At 45.3% G+C, this 22432-nt stretch overlaps 1 protein-coding gene across 5 annotated transcripts in view; it reads left to right on the top strand.

Annotated features, from left to right (window-relative positions):
- The window catches only part of NUGGC (nuclear GTPase, germinal center associated), a 37525-nt gene extending 19736 nt beyond the window's left edge, over positions 1 to 17789 (top strand). For 3 of the 5 annotated variants that reach the window (XM_045535542.1, XM_045535543.1, XM_045535541.1), the window contains 12 exons: positions 158 to 333; positions 1651 to 1669; positions 2885 to 2974; positions 4760 to 4865; positions 6140 to 6273; positions 10067 to 10231; positions 10840 to 10997; positions 12469 to 12607; positions 13405 to 13513; positions 14101 to 14237; positions 16263 to 16353; positions 17544 to 17789. In XM_045535542.1, the coding sequence (XP_045391498.1) occupies positions 158 to 333; positions 1651 to 1669; positions 2885 to 2974; positions 4760 to 4865; positions 6140 to 6273; positions 10067 to 10231; positions 10840 to 10997; positions 12469 to 12607; positions 13405 to 13513; positions 14101 to 14237; positions 16263 to 16353; positions 17544 to 17683 (1464 nt within the window). In that variant the 3' untranslated portion in view covers positions 17684 to 17789. Of the gene's footprint in view, positions 1 to 157; positions 334 to 1650; positions 1670 to 2884; positions 2975 to 4759; positions 4866 to 6139; positions 6274 to 10066; positions 10232 to 10839; positions 10998 to 12468; positions 12608 to 13404; positions 13514 to 14062; positions 14238 to 16262; positions 16354 to 17543 lie in introns of those variants that run through there. The other 2 variants (XM_045535544.1, XM_045535547.1) reach the window with 2 other exon arrangements.
- Positions 17790 to 22432: the final 4643 nt, after the last annotated feature.

The following is a 22432-nucleotide window of genomic DNA, read 5'->3' as shown; positions in this document are numbered from 1 at the left end:
AACCGCGAGTAGCTCCATCCAGCTGGTGCACAGGGAATGTGATGGGAGCTGTGAGAGGTGGGACTTGGGGCTGGGTGTGATGATACGTTAAGGACTTGGTCCTCCAGAACGCAGACACAGTTCCTGTGCTGACATATGCCGTGGTCCTGTTTTGCAGACCATTGACAAGTGCTCAGCGATCTGGGTGATCAGCGACATAGAGCGAGTGTCTGGGGACAAAGCCCACGAAGACCTTCTAAATGAGAGCATCAAAGCCTGCCAGCGGGGTTTCTGCAGGGACGTGGCCCTGGTGGTCACCAAGACTGACAAACTCCACTTGCCGGAATACCTAAGGTATCACGCTGGGCCTGCAGGGTTGTGGGCCCCAGTGGGGGGCTTTCCTCCTTGGGTCTTGAGTACGGTAACGACAGAGCTTGGCTTCATGTTGCGGTGGGCATCTTGGGCTTTGGGAAGTGACTGCTGGTGATGAAAGAAAAGGCTGGGTGGGTGACTTCCTGGGACCTGAGGACCTTTGTGGAGGTTGTCCTGGGAACCTGGACCACTTGGCTTCCCTTCCAAGGTGGCTGCTTAGTGCTACCCATTATCTATGCGGCTCCAGGGGCACCACTCACACATACCAGATGCACATGGCACCTCCTGGACCATGCAGTGTGATGGCCCACCCGTCCCTGCAGATGTGGAGAGTGTAGACAGCCCCACACCTGGGGGCACTGTCTGTAATACCATCTGTCAGGGTGCAGCTTTGATGGATTAGATTCTGCTTCATATTTGTTTACTCCCCACATCTTTAGCTCATTTAGAGGAGGTCCTCAAAGTTTTAGGACTTTGGCCAAAAGTAGAAGCATTCTCCTAGAGTCATATTCTAATAAATAATAATGAAAGGGAAGCATTTTAGATCTCAGTAGATGTTAATAGTGTTGATTTCCTTGTAGATCTCTGTTCCCCCATAACTAGGAAGACTGTAACTTATCTTCCATATTGGGACCCTTTTGAGAATGAAGAGGGTGTTATTAGTCCTTAGTGAGGATCAGCAGGTGTGAGCTGGGCTGTCCTGGGTACGCAGGGCGTTTGGCCCACCGCCACTTCATTCAGTCTGACTGCTGCCTCCAGGAATTCGCTTGCTCTCATGGTCTAGGCTGGAATTTTAGCTTCATGTTTTTTCCCACTTTGCCCCCAGCACAGAGTAATATCTCAAGCTCTCCCTTTCTGGTGCCAACACTAGAACTAAACATAATTAAATCAGATTTAGTAAGTGTTTATTGAACACTGTGGTAGAGCCTACAGATTCAGAGGCACATTGTCTAGTCTCTGAGCTCACCGTCTAGAAGAGGGCTAAAGGTCCTACGTGAGGGACAAGCAAAGCACTGTGGGAACCCAGGGTGAGAGGGCTGCATTTTTGACTGCGACAGGGAGTGAGGTCACAGAAAATTTCATAGTTGATAAAACACTGGCTTAACATTGAGAAATAAAGACACTTGTTTCCCAAATGGACGCTGGAGGTGGGTGAGGAGAGAAAGCACTGAATCTAAGAAGGAGTTTTGCAAAGGCACAGAGACAAGACAGTATGTGCCGCTTTCAGGGCAAGGGAAGGACTGCCATGACACATAAGAAAAGTTAAGTAATTGTTACATTTTTCTAATTTCATTTCAGGGAAAGAAAGGTGGGAAAAGTAAGTATGAACTAGTTATTTTTAAATAATACATTTTATGGTTGATATTACAGTTGACCCTTGAACAACTTGGATGTTAGGGGTGCCACCCACCTGCTTAGTTGAAAATCCGTGTATAACTTTTGACTTCCCCAAAACTTAACTGCCAATGGCCAACTGTTGACCGGAAGCCTTACCAATAACATAAGTCAATTAATACATATTTTGTATGTTTTATGTATTATATACTGTATTCTTACAATAAAGTAGGCTAGAAAAAAGAAAATGTTATTAAGAAAATCATAAGGAAGAGAAAATACATTTACAGTACTGTACTGTGTTTATTAATACGGTAGGTTTACCTCATCTGTTATAGGATGAATCTGTCTGGGATGTGGGCAGCCGCAGCTGCAGACCTCAATCTGCAGTACATGTCAAGTAATTCAGCTTTTTCTTGTCATGTCATGACTTTTCTCTGCTTCTTGGGAGCCCCTCTATCATCACAAGTGGCACTTCGTATGGGTCCCGAGGTGTTATTCAAGGTTTATGGTATTGCACTAAACACGATGAGAACTGCTAGAGATCACTGTTTTCTGTGATACGCAATTTACTGGAGAGATGAACTGCTCATGCAGAGATGATTAGCCTCACATGGTGCTTTAAGCAGACACTTGCGACACCTGAGGTCACCACGATAGCAACAGGAGGTGGCTACAAAATTATAGCAGGAGTACAGCATGTACTACAGTTAGTTTTGTGAAGTTATGATTTAATACTGCATCTTTACATTTGTTTGCATTTCTCTGGACTTCGAATGGTGCCATGTACCGTCTGTAAGTGTTTGTGTGTAAGTTTTGATAAATTTTAACATTTTATAATAGAACTGTATATATTTTATGGTAGTAGATGATAAAATAAACTAGTCTCTACATGTTTTCTGCATTCATGACATATCTTTTTCTTAATTTTTCTGATATTTCTAGGCTATAAGGTTTGTCTAGAAGTTTTTTTTAATTTTCACAAATCTCTAAAAATTTTTCTAGTCTATTTATTGGAAAAAATCCATGTAAAAGTGGCCCCGTGCAGTTCACATCCCTGCTGTTCAAGTGTCAGCAGTGTGTGCTTATTTGACTGTCTGGGCCAAGTGAAGATCTGCCAAAAAATTTGCTTCTTACCATTTCATCACTGTTGATAACCTTGGACTCCTTGGATGCTTTTATTTCTTTTGCAATCTAGCAAGCTATTCAAAGTCAGCGAGAGGCTGTTTTGGAAAGAAATGAAATGATAAAACTACAAAGGAATAGAATTCTCAAGGAAAAACTGAAGGTGAGTTACTGGATTTCCCTATGTGTTTTCTGCTTCACAGCCACCAGATTCTGAGAAACAAATGTATAGCTGTGTAGTGATGTCTCATTATGGTTTTAATTTGCAAGCTGTGTATCAAAAACATCTGTATCCCCCTTAATATTTTGAAATTAAAAAAAAAAGATACTCAACATCATTAGCTATCAGGGAAATGCAAATTAAATTAAATCCTTTCTATTTTTAGTTTCCAGGTTTTCTCATTTCTCATACACAGTATCCTCTTACAAACTTTAATATATTGTGCTATACGTTGTCATAACAAGCCACATGTTTGAATTAGAACAGTGTCTAACCTTTCTATAGCATAATTTGATGAGTATCTACTAACATCTTGGATACCACCCTCCAGCTATAAACGTTTCTACTACTTTTTTAAAATAATATGGAACCTGCATACTGTGGTCACTTCATTGACACTACAAAAATATTCCTTTTTTACTATAATAACAAGACTAAATGTTATATAACCCTCCATACTTTGTTGAAAAGTTATACAAACTTTAGAGCAAGATTTTAAGTAATACAAACAATTAAACATAGCTAGGCATACTCCTTTCTTGTAACTGTTTTAGAACCCTACTTAAATTTAATTCCACACATTAGTTTCACCTTCCAGTAGAAAATAGTTTCGGCTTTCCCTGAAGTTTTTCCTAGACTCAAAACTCTATCAGAAAGAGTAAATAACCTCAGCAGATCTTTATGCTTCAGCCCTGACTCTATGTCATGGGGGCTTTTGGCCGTCTACACAGGCGTCTCTAGTCCAGTCTTAACCACACACGCTTACAGCTTGCCAGAGACATGGCTTCTCACGGGTCCCATTGGATTACAGGGCCTCTACTCACTCAGCTCTTTTATATCTTTGTATCAGAAGAAGATTGACAACTCTCTACTGTTTTCTACCCCTCAAAATACCCATGCACACACATGCACAGTCTAGATGTGCATATTTTTTCTCTTAAGTGAGAAGAATAAAAGATTATGGAACAATATTTATGTATGATTCTAGTATGACTTCTCAGTGATGATGTTTTTCTAATCATAAAAAAGACTTTCTTACATAATTCTTAATTCCTTGACATTTAAAACCATCATTTACTTAAACATTACTCTGCATTAAAATGTATATATATAATCACTCATTAACCACTCAACTAAGAAACTTTTATAGAACCTTTGTCCAATGTTGTGTTGTGTTGTACTGGTAAATGTTTAACAACCAGCTCTTTGTTTAAAAAAAAAAAAAAAAAAAAAACCCGAAAAATTGGTTTGTACCATTGTACCATTTGCCAATTCCTATGGTGTAAATACTCCCACCATTGCCAATTTTAAGCTACCAGTGTGATGTCCCTGAATGCAGAGTTGGGAAGTGACGTGCACAATCAGCTCTCAGAAGCTACTGTAAGCTGTCTCCAGCACACCACTGCCTTTTCCAAAAATGATCCTGGTACTTTTCCCCCTCTGAACATTTAAATACACTTTTGAACTTTTTTTTTTAATACATTTTCTTCTAGAATTGGTATTTTTAACTCCCAAGAGAATAATTTCTATGCAGCAATTTCCTCATAACTTCTGACCTTGGGCAGATGGCCACACTAGACATTTAGAATATTGTCTGTTCTTTATGGGGCTCTTGGAGAACTGAAAGGGAATGAGCTGAAATTTGCTGAAGGCTCTCATGAGGCCCGTGTATTGTTTCCTTTGCCATGGTTGAGTTATTGTGTTTCCTGTGTGCTCCTCTCATTTCAGAGAAAATTGCCAGGTGACTTCAAGGTCCTGGAAGCCTCAGATCTAGTGTACACAGTCAGCGCCCAGGAGTACTGGCAGCAGGCACTCCTCACGGAGGAGGAAACTGGTAATTTATGTTTTTTAATCTCAATCGCTAACATTCTCAAGATTAAACTTAGCACTTCGAATTTCCTGCTCTAGAACTTTTTGTGCCACGTAAAAAATGTTTCCGGCTTGCCAATTTCTATACCTATTGCAAATATATTTTTTTCTCTCTGCATTGTTGTGGTGCCTGAGACCACAATTCCTCTCTTCTCCAAATGTTACCATGGATTAAGTCAAGTGAGCAGGTTGTCATTTCCTTAGTATTTGGTGTAAGAGTCCTCCTCCCCACCCCAGCTATGGGTATCAGAATTATTTTCTGAGTGTCTAATGTATGCTTTGTCTGTGAGGCAGGGAAAGCAGAAGGCATGGTCTCTTTCTTTACAGAACTTAAAAATCTAGATGAGGAGCTAATATTATATTAACCTAAGTGCAAAAATTAAAGTGAACATAAGGCTTAGGTAGATGGTGCTGGCTATGAGCACGACAGAAGGCCAGGGAAGCTGGAGGTCTGTGTGGACCAGAGCATGCTGTGGAGACCAGGTGGGCAGGCAGGCTCAGGGCTGGGCTTGCATCTGAGCTCAACATGGCTTACGGCGTGCATGCACGTGACTAGATGTGTGTGTGTGTGTGTGTGTGTGTGTGTATGTGTGTGTGTACGGAGGCTAAGGAGCAGAATGTGTGAGGTGTTCCCAGAAATGTGGGGACTGCTTGGGCAAGGGTATAAAATACAAAATTGGCATGGTGTGTGGAAGAAGTAATAGAGAAAAATGGCCCTGGGCAGGAAGGATGGGGAAGGTGGTGGGGTGGCATCTATGATCTTGGGACTGACAAGCGTTAGGACGAAGGCAAGTTTCTGATCACATGTCAGAGGTTCTTGTTCCTATGTACAGCAAGAATAGACTATTCTGATATTAGGTTATTTGACATAGAACAATCTAGGGAGACCAAAGAGCTGAGACTCTGGAAGTGTGAGCACCTTTGGTTCAACCTGCAGGTGAGTACCAGTCTCAAGGAAAGTGCCTATTTTTTTCAACCAGCCTGTACTTTTCTGTGTGGTTTGTTTTATACAGCTAAATTAAATTAATATTCAGCATTGGTGATCTACCATTCACTCTTGTTGATCCTACACATGGGAAAAGTGGTTTTCCGAAAGGCTGGTTTAGTGGGCAGCCAGCCCACGTGGGACCTCAACTCTAGGTCATTTGCATCACCATCCGGATCTTTGAACCTTTATGAATTCTGTTGACTACGAACTTCTGGCCTTTTAAAATTGTTTGTGCTGCCTGTGAATTCCAGAAATCCCCAAGTTAAGAGAATACATCAGGAAAAGGCTCTTGGACGAGAAGAGGAGGACGGTGACCAAGTACGTGACGGAAGCCTTCGGCCTGTTGCTCCTCGCAGACAGCTTCAACTCCGCGCAGAGCCTGCCGGTATGGAAGACAGGGGGCTGAGATGTCTCTTCCCGGCCTGGGCGGAGCATTTCCTTTCACTGAGTTAGAAAAGTAACTTACGTTTTTTCTTTTCATATCAAAGAAAGATACGAAACTCAGTCTAAGAGGCCAAAAGGATAACTAGAGCGTTAAAATCATAACATTTGAGTAAAAGAAAAAGGAATGATATTTTACCTGAGACACATGGGCAGAGGGGAAAATGTGAAAGTAGAGTAGCTATTTTCCTTCTCTCCTGAGACTTGAACAAGGTGGTGTGTTCTCACGAGGGCAGCAGTGGTTTGGTTTACTTCTAGGGGAATGCAGACACTTGTGGGTCACCCGGGAGAGGCGTGTTTATGCATGCAGTGCAAAAGCGTTGGGTCTGTCTCTGAATTTCCTTCATGCTCTGGTGCTGTCGGAATCTCAAACCCAGAGCAGTGTGGTAAAATAATGCCAGAGGAAGGAAACTAGAGGGAATTCCAGCAGAGTTAGATATTTATCTTTACTGCCTAGAATGTGGGCCTTTTGAATGACCAGTTAAAAATAACTTTTCTCATAGTAATGGACAAATTTATCTCTTTGATTTTTTTTTTTTTACACTAAAATAAGAAGGATAAGCTGCTGGATTAGAGGCTTGGGAGGGTTTTAGAGAAAAACCTGTTGCTGTCATCAGTTACCAGCTGCGTTGTTTCCTTGTGAGAGGCTGAAATGTACAAACATCTGGACAAGGGCCTGACCATACATGAAAATAGAACTCTAACCCACAACCTGTAGCAGCCTGTCTAGAAACTCCTTATCTATAATAAATAGCCCAGAAAGCCAGTCTGACTTGCAGGAAGTCAGATTGCTGTCTCTAGTAACAATCCAGGGAGCTAAACAGTAACTTCTGTAACAATCGGCCCCAAATGGCCAGGACTTGATCTTTGTCGCTGCCTCCAATTTATTTACCATCCATCACAGAAAGCCAAATGTGTACCCCTAACCAACCACACGGGCTGCCCTGCTTTTACTTAGCCCGCCTACAGAGTCCCCAGGCCAACAGCCTCCAACCAGGGCACACCTGAAGCCTTTCCTTTTGTCCACTATAAAATTTTCCGACTCCTTTGCCTGCTTTTGAGTCTCTGCCAAACTCAAGTGAAGGCGGCCAACTCTGGCTTAGCAAGCTCTGAATAAAGAGCCTTTGCTTTTCTTCTTTGGGTGGTCTTCACTTGTTTCCACACTGCCTTTACCCATCAGAATTGCACAATCAAGTCGTCTGACTTCTTGTTAGGTTGGAACAGGGAAGGGGCAGAGGACGTGCACTAGTAGGGCTCCGTGAGGCCCAGGAGCTGGTCCTGAGAACGGGGAAAGCAGGCCTGGCATGAGCCTGTGGGGTGGCAGGGACAGGCAGGCACTCCAGTAAGCAGTGCCAACTAGAGAGGGGTCTCTGGTTGTGGCCAAACACCCGCATTTGAAGATTCTGTATAAAAGGGGCATATAGAGCAAACTTCACTGTCTTTTTCATCGTATTTCTTAGGCCTTGTTTTGATCTACTTGTATGAGACAAAAACAAAACAAAACTCCTGGAATCTGAGATTTTCTAATTTGGTTTTTGTCCCCTGAAATAGCTGGGGAAGAGTTTGACCTTCCAACTTCCCGAAAAAGTTCTTCAGGGTGAAATTTGTCTCTCTGCCCAGCACAAGATTGCTTTTGGAAGTATTCATGGAAAATGAATCAGACGTGGTGCTGTGTGTGGCTGGAGTACTTTACAAATATAAGGGCAAGGCATTTTGCAATTAAGCCCGGAAATGCCCTCTCCACGTGCTCTTCTTTGTTAAAAAAGGCGTGTAAGCCCCCAAAGGGGCTCAGTCCCACCCTTGCAGCCGGATTCCAGGCCGTGGAAAACACAGAGCAGGAGGGGGCCGAGTGGCACTTCTGTGACAGCCATCTGAGGGCGTCACCAGCAGCTCTCCTCAAATTCCTTGGCCTTAGATATCAGTCTTATTCTTAGTTCTTTGGACGGAAAGTTGGAAGGCAAGAGTTTTGTCAGTTTCTTTGAATTCTGAAAAATCAAACCTAAATATATGCATGATTGATCTTTTTTTTTTTTTAAGATTATGACTCAAACCGAAAAGGGTAGTTAGTGATTTTAAATGAACAGTCATTAATTTTAAGAATCAATAGGAAGTTGATGGTGACATTTCAATGAATCCTTTCCTTTCTTATCATTCTTTTGTTTAATCAATAGGGATTTATTGAGAATGAGACATTGTGAGGTTCATGCCTGTAGATTTATTTCCCATGACTTTTTTCTTATTCCATTTTGATCACCAGGGACACCACAAATTCAAAAGAGTCTAAAGGGCACTCTGGGTGTGGTGGGGGGACAAGTATGGCTTATAAGAATTCTTGATGGTGAAAACTGGGAAAACCCTTAGGATGGGCCCAATGCGAAATGGTGTCCACAAACTCTAAAGCTCGTCAACTCTGAGATTCACAGATTTTATTTAAGGTTGTTTTCAAGATCATTCAACCCAATTCCCTTACTTTAAAGATGATGCAGCTGAGAACCAGAGAAGTTAAAAGTCACCTATATAAGGTCATACATCAATTTGAGAACTATTTATGTCTATTTGGGAAAGAATTTAAAAGCTGACATTATCTAGCAGTTTCTCTGTGCCACTTGTTCAATTCATGAATGCTTATGGATTTTGCTCTCTGTGCCATGCCCTGGAATAAACAAACACAAATAACAGTCTGTCCCTGCGGCAAGTTCCTAGTCCAGGGCAGGAGACGTACGGAATGAGAGAGACATCACACGGTAGGAGGAATGCCATACTCAGCAATGTACAAAGTGCAGTGGGAGCACAGGAAAGAGAGCCCCACCCCTGCCCGGGGAGTCAGGGAAAGCATCTCCTGAGAGGTGACTTTTGAGCTTTCCTTGAAGGACACGAGGTTGGAATAGCATGTGCAAAGGCATGGGGTTCTCAAAAGGAACGGCATGTTTGGGGAATGGTAGCAAGTTTGGAGCAGCTGCTTGGGAGGATGTGTCAGGCAAACAGAGAGACAGTGGTGATGGAGAGGTTGGTCAGGCCCCAGCTGTGAAGGCCCTTATGTGCCAAGCTAGGGAGTGTGGCTTCCACCTGCCGCAGGCACTGCAGGGTCTGCCATGTTCACGCAGGGAACACCACTACGAGTTCCCAGTTTGGAACCTAGAGGTCAAGGCTGTCCCTGGTGGTCACTTCCATGTATTATTTAAATATATGTTTTTCTCTCTGACCAGACTCTATTCTTTGACAAAGGGACCATGGCTCTATTTCTGTGCTCCTGTAGCTTTGCTATTCCAAGTGTGGCCCAGGGCCCCTAAGATCAGCATCACCTGGGGACTGGCTGGAAATGTAGAATCCCAGGCCCTCAGATTTTAAGGATATTACCTGGTGATTCGTATGCACATTAAAGTTTGAGAAACTCTATCTTCAAAAACTGCTCTGTGCAAATTCAAAGCTCATTAGATGTTTGTAGAATTGGATGTCATTGGAAAACTCTGTTTTAATAACAGTCGGATTTTTATGTGGATAGTTATTTCTCCAAATAGCCTGATGGATTATACATCTGAAATGAGTGTAGCAGGCAGATGTTTTTCTATTCTCCAGACCCACAAAGCCCAGGGGACTCTGTACCAAGGGAGGCCTTATTGGGACAATAAAGAGAAGTTGACTTGGGGAGATAAGCTCAATAGCAGGTTGGTGACAGGCTTAAAGAAAGCCTTTAGGGGAGCGGGTGGCCTGATGCTCCTTTTGCCCCTTGTCCCCAGAGTGAGCACTTGCACATGAGTGGGCTGCGGAGGTTTGTGGAGGAGAAGGTCGAGCTGCTGGAGAAGGCCATCGCGCAGTGCTTCGCCCGCATAGAGCGGCCTCTGCAAGACGGGGTCCAGGCCGCCAGGGCTTCCTACCGGCGCATCCTTGGAGCATGCCTGGTGGTGAGTGACCCTCTCAGGGAAGACGCAGGCGGCCAGTGAGGTCTGCCTAATCGCCAAGCTGCCTTTTCACAATCCCACTGCTTTCAAAGGAAATAAAGAGCTAGAAGAGAGTAGGAGAGAGTGAGAATTTCACGCAAGGAATTAACTGTGCATCCCTAGTAGCAAGGAAGGCACACGGTTCAGCAGAGACAGAGTTGGACTCTGGGGTCTGAGGGTCTTGATCTGAATGCCGGCCCCACCAGACACCCACTTTGTAGTCCTGGGCAAGGCCCTAAACCCATTTAAAAACCTCTTGTTGTTCTTCTGTAAAATGGGGATGCTAAATGCTGGCCCTACCTATCTTGCTGCCTTGATGGCAGTATCAGTTAGATGACACAATGAGAAAACATCTTGTAACCTCCCACTTGGCATGCAAACTGTGGGGTGCCCGGCCAACCTGGAGGCGTGACCACTGCCCTTTTTCGTTTAGCCTAATAGTGTATGTTTAAACATCATGTTGTCTCTACTCTTTCCTGTGGTTCTTGGCGTCAGTCTTTGGCCAAAGCAATGCAGTTCTGATCCTGTGACCTTCTAGTTAACTCCACTATTTTTATTGTTTGATTATCCAGAGGAGTAAAGGAAACCAAGGTTTTCACCAGACTCTGAAAGCTGTTTGCCTGAAAAATGGCATCTATGCCTCCAGGACTCTGGCCAGAATCGATCTGAACGAAGCCATCACTCAGCCCATCTATGACCAGATCGATCCTGTGTTTGGAGGCATTTTTAGGTAAAGGATCTTTCATCGTGCGCCTTCCTGAACAAATGTCTGAGGAATCTTGGGCCAGAGTCTCGTCTTTAAGAATTTATGCTCTGGACCTGAAGTGTAAAGAGTAGCTTGTAACTTGAGGAGGAAAGCGTAGTCTTTGGCAAAACACAAAAGCCGCCTTGGTTTGGTTGACTTTAAAATTTCTCATGGTGACCTGGAGTACAGATTGCGATGTTGCTTTCAGACTAATATTATGATTCCCATTATTTTTCAAATATCTCATACGTGCAGCAGGGGATAAATTTTCCTGTGGATCTGGGCCCAGGACAGGGTATTTTGATTGGAGAGAGGGGAATTAAGCAAACACATGGCCTTCAGAACGCTCCCTGAGTGCAGGAAGGACTCTGGGTCTGGCGTGGGGTGGGGGGTGGGGTGTGCCCCCTCCTTCCCTCCTTCCCTGACCTCCAGTTCTTTCCTCCATTGACGGAAACAGAGCTCCTAGTCCCCAAGTGCAGCCACCTGTCTCCGGTCTACCTTCTCCTTCCCCGCTGGGATGTCACCTCCTTGCTCACCTGTCACTGTGTGAACCATTCTCCCACCTTTGCTTGGATCTTACCCAGCCCTCACCTTCCTTTAAACATGTCTTGGATCATGCCATTCCACTGACACCCACCCCACCCTGTTTACAAGTTTGTGGGATAAACTCCAGATTCCTTCCAGTGGCATTTGAGACATTCCACCTGCCTCCCACTCCCTTGCCAGCCTTTGCCTGCGCTGTGGCCCGAGATCAGCCCTCTGCTGTAGCCAGCCCGGCGGGTAGCAAAGAGCGACTGCGGCGTCCTGCACGCCATGCTAAGCACTCCCATGCGTCGCCTCGTCGCATGCTCCCACTGACCCTGTGAAGCGGCTTCTGTCTTTTTACATCTGAACAAACTGAGACTCAAAAGAACTGTGCAGCTGTCCCAGTGTCACCCAGCTCACGAGTAGAGAGCCAGGATTTAAAGCCTGTGCTCTCTCCTCTATGACCTGCCACTTCCTCCTCCCAGGATACTCTGAAACAACTGTGTTCGCTGTGTCCCATGGGGAATAATTCTTCCTCCTTTCCACTGCCCCAGATCTGACCCATCTTTTAAGGTGTAGTTCAAGTCCCACCCTTTCAAGTGGAAACTCCTTGGCAGTGGAAGGACTATGAGTTTTGAGGTTAAAGCCGTGTCCAAAGCCTGGCTCTGCCCCTTACTAGCTATGTGACCTTGGACACCTTAGCAGTCCTCTCTGAACTTCGATTTTCTCACCTGTAAAATGAGCAGGATCGCACTGACTTCATTGGTTTTCACGTCCCAGGCCTGGCACAGTACAGTGGCTGGCACATTGTAGGAATTTGATAACTGTTAGATCTTGTCCCATTTCTCTTAAATAAATATAAGGAACCAGCTAGTTTCATGTTTTTTTCAGCCTCCTTTGTCTCTAACCTTTTTGTTGCTTTCTTCTGTAGAAATGGGAAGGCCACTGATTCAGCTCTGATGCCTCACATAGATGCTTTTAAGCACTCCCTGCAGGAGAAAATGACAGAAATCGGGATAAGAAATAGCTGGAAATATGATAGTTATAAAAAACATTTCCTGATTCAGGAGGTAAGTTCCTTATAAAGTGACGAGGGCAGTGAGGTTGGGTGTGGCTTTCTTCCAAGGTGGGTTTTGGGGTGGCCCATTTCTCCCCGCTTGCTCCCACAGAGTGTCTGGGGTCTGGACACCTTGCAGGAGGTGCTGTGTGATACAGAACCTGTGGGGACCCGGGGAGAGCAGTGGCCCTAAGATCACCACGGAGGTAGCAGGCACCGTTCCACTGTGAAGCAACCGATAGTGCATGCTGAGATCGTAAAGCCAGCTCAGTGCTCAGGAAGAATCTTCAGAGTCCTTAGATGTATGAAAACTTGCATCACCTTGTGACGCTTTCAGTAACCTCGCTATTGTTTTTGCCAATATTACGAAGTAGTATCCAAAGCAGTGATGCTGAAGGAAGTTAGTCAGTTTTTTGCAGGTCGGTTTTTAGTTCTGAGGCCTCAAGACTCTGGTCTGTGACTCATTTTCTTCCAGAGCCTCATTTTCTTCCAGAGCCGGCCCAAATGACATGGCAATCCTAGGGAAATAGCTTGTACCTCCCCTTGCCTCCTAAAGAGGGCCCATTCCAGAACCTTGCCTGTGCCCAGTTCAACTCAGCAGATATGTATGGAGTAGTTTGTGGGTGCTGGGCTCTGTGGGAAGCACTCTGGGGTACAGAGATGCTTAGGAAAAGTTCGTGCCCGCGAGAAGCTCACAGCGTGGTCGTGGAGATGACGGGGCAGAGGGAATGGGGGCCGCGCAGCAGGACCCTTGACCTGCCTTTGTTGAAGGAATGGTCACAAATGGCCTCTGTTAATATGGCTTCTCAGATAAGCACCATCCTGGGAGGCCTGGAGGGCCACATCCTCAGGAGGAAGAGGAGGATCTACGAGTCGCTCGCCACCTCTGTGCAGAGCGACCTGAAGCCCTGTTACGAAGGTGGGGGCTCCCGGGGCAGCAGCTCCACTCGCTCGGGGTCTTTCTGTCAGCGCCCCTCGCCTCCTTTTCCGCTGCTCCCCTCAAAGTATTTGGCCTCCTGCATCCTAAGTCCTCGTCACACCCTCAGTCTACAGATTGAAGCCACCATGGTTGCAGGGGGCGGGGAGAGGTGATTAAGGACCCCTTCTTAGCTGTGTGTTTTCCAGTTCTTTCTGTCCACCCTTTGTCCAGACACACTGCTTCTCCTTCCCATGCTGTGTCTCAGCTGATTTAGCTATAAAATCCACATCCAGTTGTCATTTTTATTTTCTCCAATTATTTGTGAACTGGCTTTCAGGCTCCTTCTTGTTTTGACAGCGCCTTTATTTGCAGGCAGCGGGGAGGTGACTTTGTTAGCTTCTGCTTAATTCACTCATGAGGTTTTCTGAATGCTATTTAGTATCTAAATATTGAAAATACTATTTTGTATAGACGTGTGTATACCTACACACATATCTATAAATATATTTTTGTTTGCTTGCTTGCTTATTTTTCTTTCTGATTCCAAAGATGTCTAAGCGAGTCCTTGTGGCTATCATTTTTGCCAGAGGCAGCTCAGATCACTGGCAAAAAAGCATGTGAGAGAATGAAAGATGTCATCCGAAGAGGGGTGGACCAGCAGGTGGCCGAGGGCATGTTCGAAAGGGCTCAAGAAAGGATGCAGCACCAGTTTCAGCAGCTGAAGGTATTGCGCAGCCTCAGCCTCAGCCCCAGTCCCAGGAGCCTCCGGCGGGTAGAGGAGGCGGGTGGTGCAGAAGGTGGGGGAAACAGCAGGTATTCGGGCCCTGTGGACCGGATGCCTTCTGCCCAGTGGGCCCAGCCAGTGCCCATGTGCTGGGGGAGGGGCCACTGGCGCTCTGTGTTCTACGTTCTGGCCTTGCTGCTGCTGCGTCCCACAGACATGAGCTTATTTAATCCCCAGCAAATCTGTGAGGTAGGTGCTGTCATTGTTTTCCTTTCATGGAGAACTAAACTGTGGCACGAGAGGTGTATCAACAGGCCACACAGCTAGGAAGATGCAGGCCAGGATGTGGGACCAGGTAGCGGCCCTGGCATTTCCAACAATAGCATAATCTCCAGGCAGATTTTTTTTTAATGACAGAAATGTCTGCCTACATAAAATGTCAATAAATAAATGTCAGTGCACTACTAGGTGGGTCAGTTATGGTTGCTAGCACACGTTTGGCCTTGATGCCATCTACGTGGAAAAGGTGTCCTATAGTTTCCTCAGACGTCAATGCTTCTGCCAAGGACACTTGGACCATCCTGCCTCAGCCTGGTCTCTCAGCTTGACGCTCCTTCTCCCCCAAGCAGTAGAAATCCTTTGTCTTAGTCCAGGGCACTGTTGTCCCCCTCCCTGGCCATGTGAGGCTCCAGATTCTTGTGCCTCAGCCTGGGCTAGCTGGCCCTCCCAACCACGAGGAAGCCGGCGGCTGCTTTCTCCGTCCACCTTGGGGCAGCTGCCTCGTGTCATCTCCAGCCTGCTCTGCCCAGTCTCCTGCCCTCCCCCCACTGCAGTTTTGGAAAATGCCTTCTCCACAGTGCAAAGCGTGTCATTTCCCATAGGCTGAGCAGTATCTCACCAGCAGCAGTTTAGCTTCAGTCACTTGACATATTGTCACAGTCTACAAATACATTGACAGGAAATTAGCCAAACTCTACAGAGCCAATCCCCATGTCCCCATTGAGTCCATAGAAATTGGATCTTAAGGTGCCCAAGAAAATAATTCCCCTAAAAAAGCAATTAGTGTATTGACCGTGTACAAATGTATCTTAAATGACAGAAACATGGGAGGTTAAAACTTATTCCCTGACTTTTTTTTTTAGAATAACAGTTAACTTTTAATTCTTAAAATATTTTAGTTCTATATAACAGATGGAATTTCTTTTTATACATACTTAATGTTTGAAGATATACTGATTTTTTAAAAATTACCTCTTCACAATGTTCTTATGAATTGAAGAAGGGAATAATGCTTTGTTGAATATACTGATTAGTCTCTGATAAATTGATCGGTAATGTGGCTTCCTGATTTGTTTTCACTGTAGTGTGAGGTGGTTTGAGGAGCTGTGGATCTCCCATCCGCTGATCTTAAAGACAAGGAGCTGAGGCCTGGAGGGTTTATTTACTGGCCCCAGGCTCACAACTACAGCTGAGACCCAAGCTTAGGGTTCTTGGTCTAGCATGTAGCAGAAAAAGCATGAGATTTGAAGTCAGGAGATCCAAGTTCAAAACTACCCTCTGCCAGGCTAGAGGAAGGAGTCTGATGTTTTTCAAAGGAGGGCAAGAGATGGAAGAGGGAAGAAAATGGTTTCCATTGACAATAGGATTGAGACACTTCTCGGGCAGTCGGGAAGAAGAATCTGACGTGTCAAGTAAGGTGTGCTGTACAGAGTGGGCTCCAGTGCACATTTATCCAGTGACTGAAGGCGAGAGAGGTTACTGGGTGGTGACCAGCTCTTCCCTACTTCTCCATCTCTGTGGCAGCCGTCCTCTCCTCACGACTCCTGACTTCCTCTGTAGTTCCTGATTCTGTCGGTCAGCACCAGAGGTGCATCCCCCCGTGAGTCTCCATAGGCAGGAAAGGAGATGCCGAGGCAGGTGACGCCACCTGTGTCGTCTCCAGCTAGGGGACTGGGTGGGGTCGCTCTGGCAAGAGTCACTTTTGGGTTGTGCCATCCTAACAGAGTGAATGTCCTTGTCGTGTAGACTGGGATCACGGAGAGGGTGATGGGCAGTATCGCCACCATGCTGACCCTGGCTTCGTCCCAGGGGGACGGTCTCTTCAAGGAGCTTGCAGGTAAACGCGTAAAACCTTTGTGTAAAGGGTGATTGTGCTGACACCCCTGGCTGTGTTTGGCCCTAACTGAATTTAAAGGAATTAAGTCAGGAAGAATGTCCAGGGCAAGAAATGAGATGCTGATGCTGATGCTGCTGATGATGGTGACTGCCCCACCCCCCTTGCCAAGCTCCTGACTGAGACTGAGCATCATACTTGGGCTTTGTACACAATGTCTCACCGAATTCTCGTGTTAGCTCTCCAAGATAGATGTTACTGCAGATGCAGAAACAGATTCAGATTAGGTAGGTAATATGCCCAAGGTCCCATAGTTGCAAAGTGGCAAAAGTAAATCCACAGCTCTGCCCAACTGTCTCCGTAATGCCTTTCTTTTAAGTTGATACCTCCTTATGGAAATCTTCATTGTCTGGTGCAGGAGAAAGGTTCCTCTTAATCCACCAGGAGCCTGGGAATGCAGCACCAGCTGTGTGTGCCCCACTGCGGGCAGCCACCTCCCTTTCATGCCATGGGCTCCACCAGGCCCCCTGCTATGAACTGGAGAGAGTAGCATTCTCAACAAGTGACGCTGCTCATCTCCTAGGTGCCAGGCAGCGTTCTAGGTGCCAAGGACACAGCAGTGACCAGTACAGATGAGAACTCCTGCCTTCAAGGAGCTCATGGCCCAGTGGGCGGGAGGCAGACAGTGAGCAAGCTAATTAGTAAAATGTGTGGCAGGGAAATAGAGCAGGCAAGGGGGAGAGGGCATGCTGGGGAAGGGGACAGGGTGGTCAAGGAAGGTCTCACTGGAAATGTGACACTTAAACCACTTAGGCACCAGATGGTTACTCTTGAAGTTTAGAAGACAGAGTGGTTATTCAGGGCTGGGACACAGGGGAAGCTTCATGGAAGCCGGGTCCTGGGAGGGTCCAGTTGGGCAGGATTTAAGAGGCGGCTTGGAGGAGGGAGGCTTCTGGCTGTAGGGGCAAGACAGAGAGACTCAGGGCTCTAGCTCTGAACAGCGTTCAGGTAAGAGGAAGAACACCTGGTTTGATTCAGATTACGAAACAAGGAAATTGGACTATCTGATCTCCAAGCGCCACTCCAGGTCTTATGTTCTGAGAGAAGTGACAGGATTCTTGGGGGATTTGTTTTCTGGAGACATTGCTGAAAAGGACACCAAGTCCTGACGCACCCCTTCTGCTCTTCCGTAGATGTCAAGAGTGAATACAAGGAGATGGAGAAGCTGCACAGAAGCCTGAGGGAGGTCGCCGAGAACGCGCTGCTGAGGAGGGGCATGCAAGAGTTCCTCCTGAGGATGTCCCCCGGCAAGGTGGGCTCCCCCAGAGCATAGCTTCAGTTCTTGGGGCTTAGTGCCAGGCGATGAAAAGTAAGCCCAGAGCCAAAGAGTCAGAATTACTCCTGTTTCGTGAAATCTAATAAAGAACGTCTCCCAACTATTTGAGCTTTATATACAATACAAAACTCAATATATTATTGCTTTTGGCATAAGTTTATTTTATAGCCAATAAAGAGTCATCTTGAATCTTTAATGGAGTTCTAAAGCACAGGACAAGAAACTTGTGCTTCACCAAAGGAAAATATCCACACATCGAAAAACTTTAATACTATGGGGAAAAATTATAAAACAAAGCTTTAGGGACCCAATCCTATTTCTCAATTTAATGGGAGACTTTTGGGTAAGAGAGCAACATTGTGTCAGGGCAACAGCATGGGTTTGGGAGCCAGAGGGACACAGACCTGACTTTACTACCTGTCAGGTGTGCTAAGACCAGCGCTCCTCAAACATTTGATCTCAGGACCCTTCACTCTAAAAGAACCCTAAGGAGCTTTGGTTTATGTGGGTTATAAATATTTATATTTACTGTATTCAAAATTAAAACAGAAAAAATTTAAGTAATTATTTACAAATTCATTTAGAAGTAACAATAACAAACTCATTACATGTTAACAAAAGTAACACTGTTATGAAAAAGGCTATTTTCCAAACAATGTAGTGAGAAGAGTGACATTGTTTTACGCTTTTGCAAAATCTCTTTATTCTCTGGCTTAATGGAAGACAGCTGGGTTCTCATCCCAGGTTCTGCTTCCAGTCTCTTGCAATATGTCTTTTGGTTGATGTGTATGCAGAAAATTCGGTCTCACACAGATACGCAGTTGGAATACAGAGAAGTATTTTTATAGCCTTTTCAGGTAATTTCTGGATGCTCTTTGATACTGCAATCTTGACAAATGGTAGTTTCTTAAAGGTTAGTTGGAGCGTGGAATCTAAAACTGTATTGGTGAACATTTTTTCATAGCCTGTTACGTTAAAGTGCATTGGTTTGTCTTGTGCTTTGAATGGATTTTTCACCCGTGCATTACTTTGTGGCTTTGGGCATTGGTCATTTTGAAAATATTTGTTCAATGAGTTAAGCTGATATTCCAAACATTGATGCATTTTATTGTATAATACTACAAAATCATATTTGTTAATATGTCCACCAATCTTATCAGGAAAGTCTTGAAGTATTGGGAAGCTGTCAAGCTCACAAGAGAGGATACAGGTTTTACAAAATTCCATTTTTTTCTAAAAGTTTGTCATTGGCAACAATTTTTCAGTTTTCTTTGAAGTGATAGTTTCATTTTTGAGAAAATGTCCACCATGTAACCACATATTAACCTTAGTTTATCAGTTGTTATTTCGAGTAAAAATGATGTTCCACGAGAAAAGTGTCAGGTTCAGCTCCCAATTCAAGCATTCAAGGAAATTTCTTGGAGGCAACAGAAGTACTTTAGGTATATTTCCCATTTTGCCACACAGAATGATAAAATGGCATCTGTGTAAGGGTCAATATTTAATAGAATTAATACCATACTGTTTCATTAAGAACATTCTTAAATGCAATACTGTTTTTTTTTTTTTAAACTACAAGCACATGATGATGAAAAACACGAGTTATGGGTGACAGTTTGGTGCCACTGCTGTGGTTCATGCTAAGGTACAAGTGGTTTTATCTGCGTTTAATTTTACACGTTTATTACAAGTGTCAACATGATAAAAAGACAAATAACATCTTAATATTATTATAAAAAAATCATTTAACCGAGGAGACTCCATTAAAGGGTCTTAGACAAATCGTTTTAACTCCCTGAGCTTCAGGTTATTTATCTGTAAAATGGCGATAATGGAAGTACCTACCCTGACACTACCAGGGTTGTCAGGAAGTTTAGAATAAAGCTTACAAAGTATCTACAAATTGTACTTTAATAATACTTGACAAATAATAATTGTTTATGGGCATAATAGAAACAACATGGTTTAGTGGCATGTTTGTTGAAAGACTTGGGTTCTGATCTCAGCTCTGCCCAGTACTAACTAATATGACCTTTGATAGTCCCTTAACATTGCTAAGATTTCATTTCCTCATATACAAAAGGAAGGAGATGAACTGGATGCTTAAAAAATTTTTTTACTTTAAAATTCTAGGATTTTTAAATCCCTCTCTTTCTGTTTTAGTATCTTTTGCCTAAGTGAGATTAAAAAAAATTCAGCCATGTGGGTAGGTCTCAGTTGTTCCTTTTCATTTTAAACTTCTAAGTACATAGAGTTCTATTGCAGTTTGGTTAGTTCACTTTTCATATTTCAAGTGAGGGATGTATATAGGACGTCCACTTGTGGCCACGATGGAGTAACAGGACCAGATTTACCCTCTGGCCTTACACAGCAACAACAACAACGACAAAACAAATTTTATGAAACAAAAGTGTTTACATATGGGAAAATAGTGCAGGACAATGATCCCTGAAAGAAGGGAGATAAGGTGAGCCCTACAATTGCCCCATCTTACTGCCTGGACAGAGTTTCTGGGCCATAGCACAGGGAGAGAGAACTGAAAAGAGCTGGGTGATCTCCCTGAATTGAGGAGACAGAGTCCAGAGTTTGAGGCTGCCAAGGTGAAGAATAAACAGGGCAGAGTACCATGGAGAAGAGAGCTGAACAGAGAGCTCCCGAGATGCAAAGCTGGTCTCTCTTGGTCTTTATCTGGATACTGGTTAGCACAGACATGTGAGAAAACTACCAAGGATAAGGAAGGAACCACTGGAGAGAAGTAGGCGGAAAGATCCCCAAAGCTCACCTCAAGCTAGAGCTGTCAGAGTGGAAAGACCTTCTTACACATGGGGCATCAAGGAGACTGTTCAAAAAAGTATTGCCTTAGTGAGGCACCACTACAAAAACAATATAGATATATCTAGTAAGCCACTTAAGGAGGGAAAATATAATATGAAAAACGTTCAACCAAGGCCGGTGGGAGTTACGAGGTAGAAGCAGCAGTCTCGCCCCAAGAAAGCTTGCACTCTAGCAGGGACAAGGGTGACATCTATATACCAAAACCAAACCCAAGGAGAGGTGCAAAGAGCCAAGAGGCTTCCGAGAGGGGAATGGAGCTTGCTGCCGGGCAGCTGAGCCTCTTCCTGCGAGCGCCGGCTCTGGGAGCCAGAGAGCTGGGCCTGGCTGCTGGCCCCACATTCCAGTCCAAGGCCTCTCGCTCTCCCAAGGTCTCTGCCCTCTGCAAAGGGTCACGTTCTTGAGGTCAAGAGGACGAGGAGTGAAGAGGTTGTGCCTGCATCAGGCAGGAGTCAAAACAAAAACTTGCGTAAGTCAAAGTATGAGAGAGGACCCTGGAGTCCCGTTTCCCCAGGCTCCCGTGAGCGTGTCCCATGGACGTCCCCTCCAAGCCCATCTCCCCGGAAGGGCAGGGTTTTCCAGACGAGTAGCTTTGCAAAACGTACTCATCTCTGTCCCTTACCTTCCTCCCCCTACAATATCTTATAAGTCCATTTCCTTCCGGAGTGTGGGAAATGTGGGTTATTTTGAAAACAAGAATGCATTTAGAGGTCTCTGTCATTTCATCTTGGGTGTGGGAAGGTCAGTGCTTCTTGAACTTCAACACCCATGTGCAAATCACCAGGGAGTCTTGTTCCAAGGCAGGTTCTGATTCAGCAGTTCTGGGGCTGGAGCAGGAGAAGCCGCGTTTCCAGCAGGCCCCCAGATCCGCTGCTTCTGCTGGCCCGTGGCCCCCACACAGGGCAGCAAAGGGGAAGAGGCAGCCAAGGGCCCCAGATCCAGGGCCCGCCTCTGCCCAGGATGCTTGGACAAATGACCTCTCTGGGCCACGGCCTCCTCATCTACAAAGAGAAGGAAAAGATGTCACTAAACCCAGTGGCCCCTTCTGGCTCTCACATTCTAAGAGAATAACTTGAAATCTGCCAAAGGCGTAGAGCATTGTGTCCTGAATGACAACGGGACTGGGAGAGGAAACAGAAAGGCAAGAGCAGGTGGCCGCACCGCACAAGCCCAGAAGCAGCAACTCCCAATGAATACGATGTGAGTGGCACCCCCTGGATTTGTGCACTGGAGCATCCCTGGGTCACCAGGCAAACCTTTCTGTGTTCATTCCTTTCACTCTCGAGTTCCTGCAAAAGTTCCTTTCCATGCAGAAGAAATTGGCAATGCTGAGAAAAACTGCTGTATACTTGAAGAATTCAATGTTCCTCCAACATCCTGCTAATGGCAGGTCCCCTGATTCCCTGAGAAGCACTCTCCGCTCTTCATTAGAAAGGATTAGGCATAAAGAAGGCTTGGAGCCTGGAAGGAAGCTTGGGAGCCCCTGTGCAGTCTTTGAGTGTGTGCCAAGCTATTCTCGTATTAATAACATGAGACTGCAGGCTCGAGTGTGCAGTACTGAATACAGGAGTGTCAGTGCTAACGGGGCCGGGAAGCCTCCAGGGCCCAGAGAGGCCAAGGGTGTGCACTTGGCATGTCAGCACCTGTATGCCTGGGCTTCAACCCTTGGCAACGGGCCCATGGTCTCCTGACACTGCTGCCAGCCTGCAGATCAGCCGTGCTGTGGAATGCACTCTGTGCCCGACTTCAGGAGATGTGGTGGGGAGAGGACCGCTCAGAGAAGGAAACAGGGAAACAGACCTTGCCCCCAGGGAGGATGGTTTCCAAAGGAGGGGTCTGTCAATCAACAACCCACAGTCAGAGAACATGTGTTGGCAGGGACTGCAGAATCCGTCTGGAAGAATCTCTGGCTGT

The sequence above is a fragment of the Lemur catta genome, chromosome 22, assembly GCF_020740605.2.
Source record: "Lemur catta isolate mLemCat1 chromosome 22, mLemCat1.pri, whole genome shotgun sequence".
Taxonomy (NCBI): Eukaryota; Metazoa; Chordata; class Mammalia; order Primates; family Lemuridae; genus Lemur; species Lemur catta.
The sequence above is the reverse complement of the archived record's forward strand: the minus strand, read 5'-3'. Positions and strand labels throughout refer to the sequence as shown.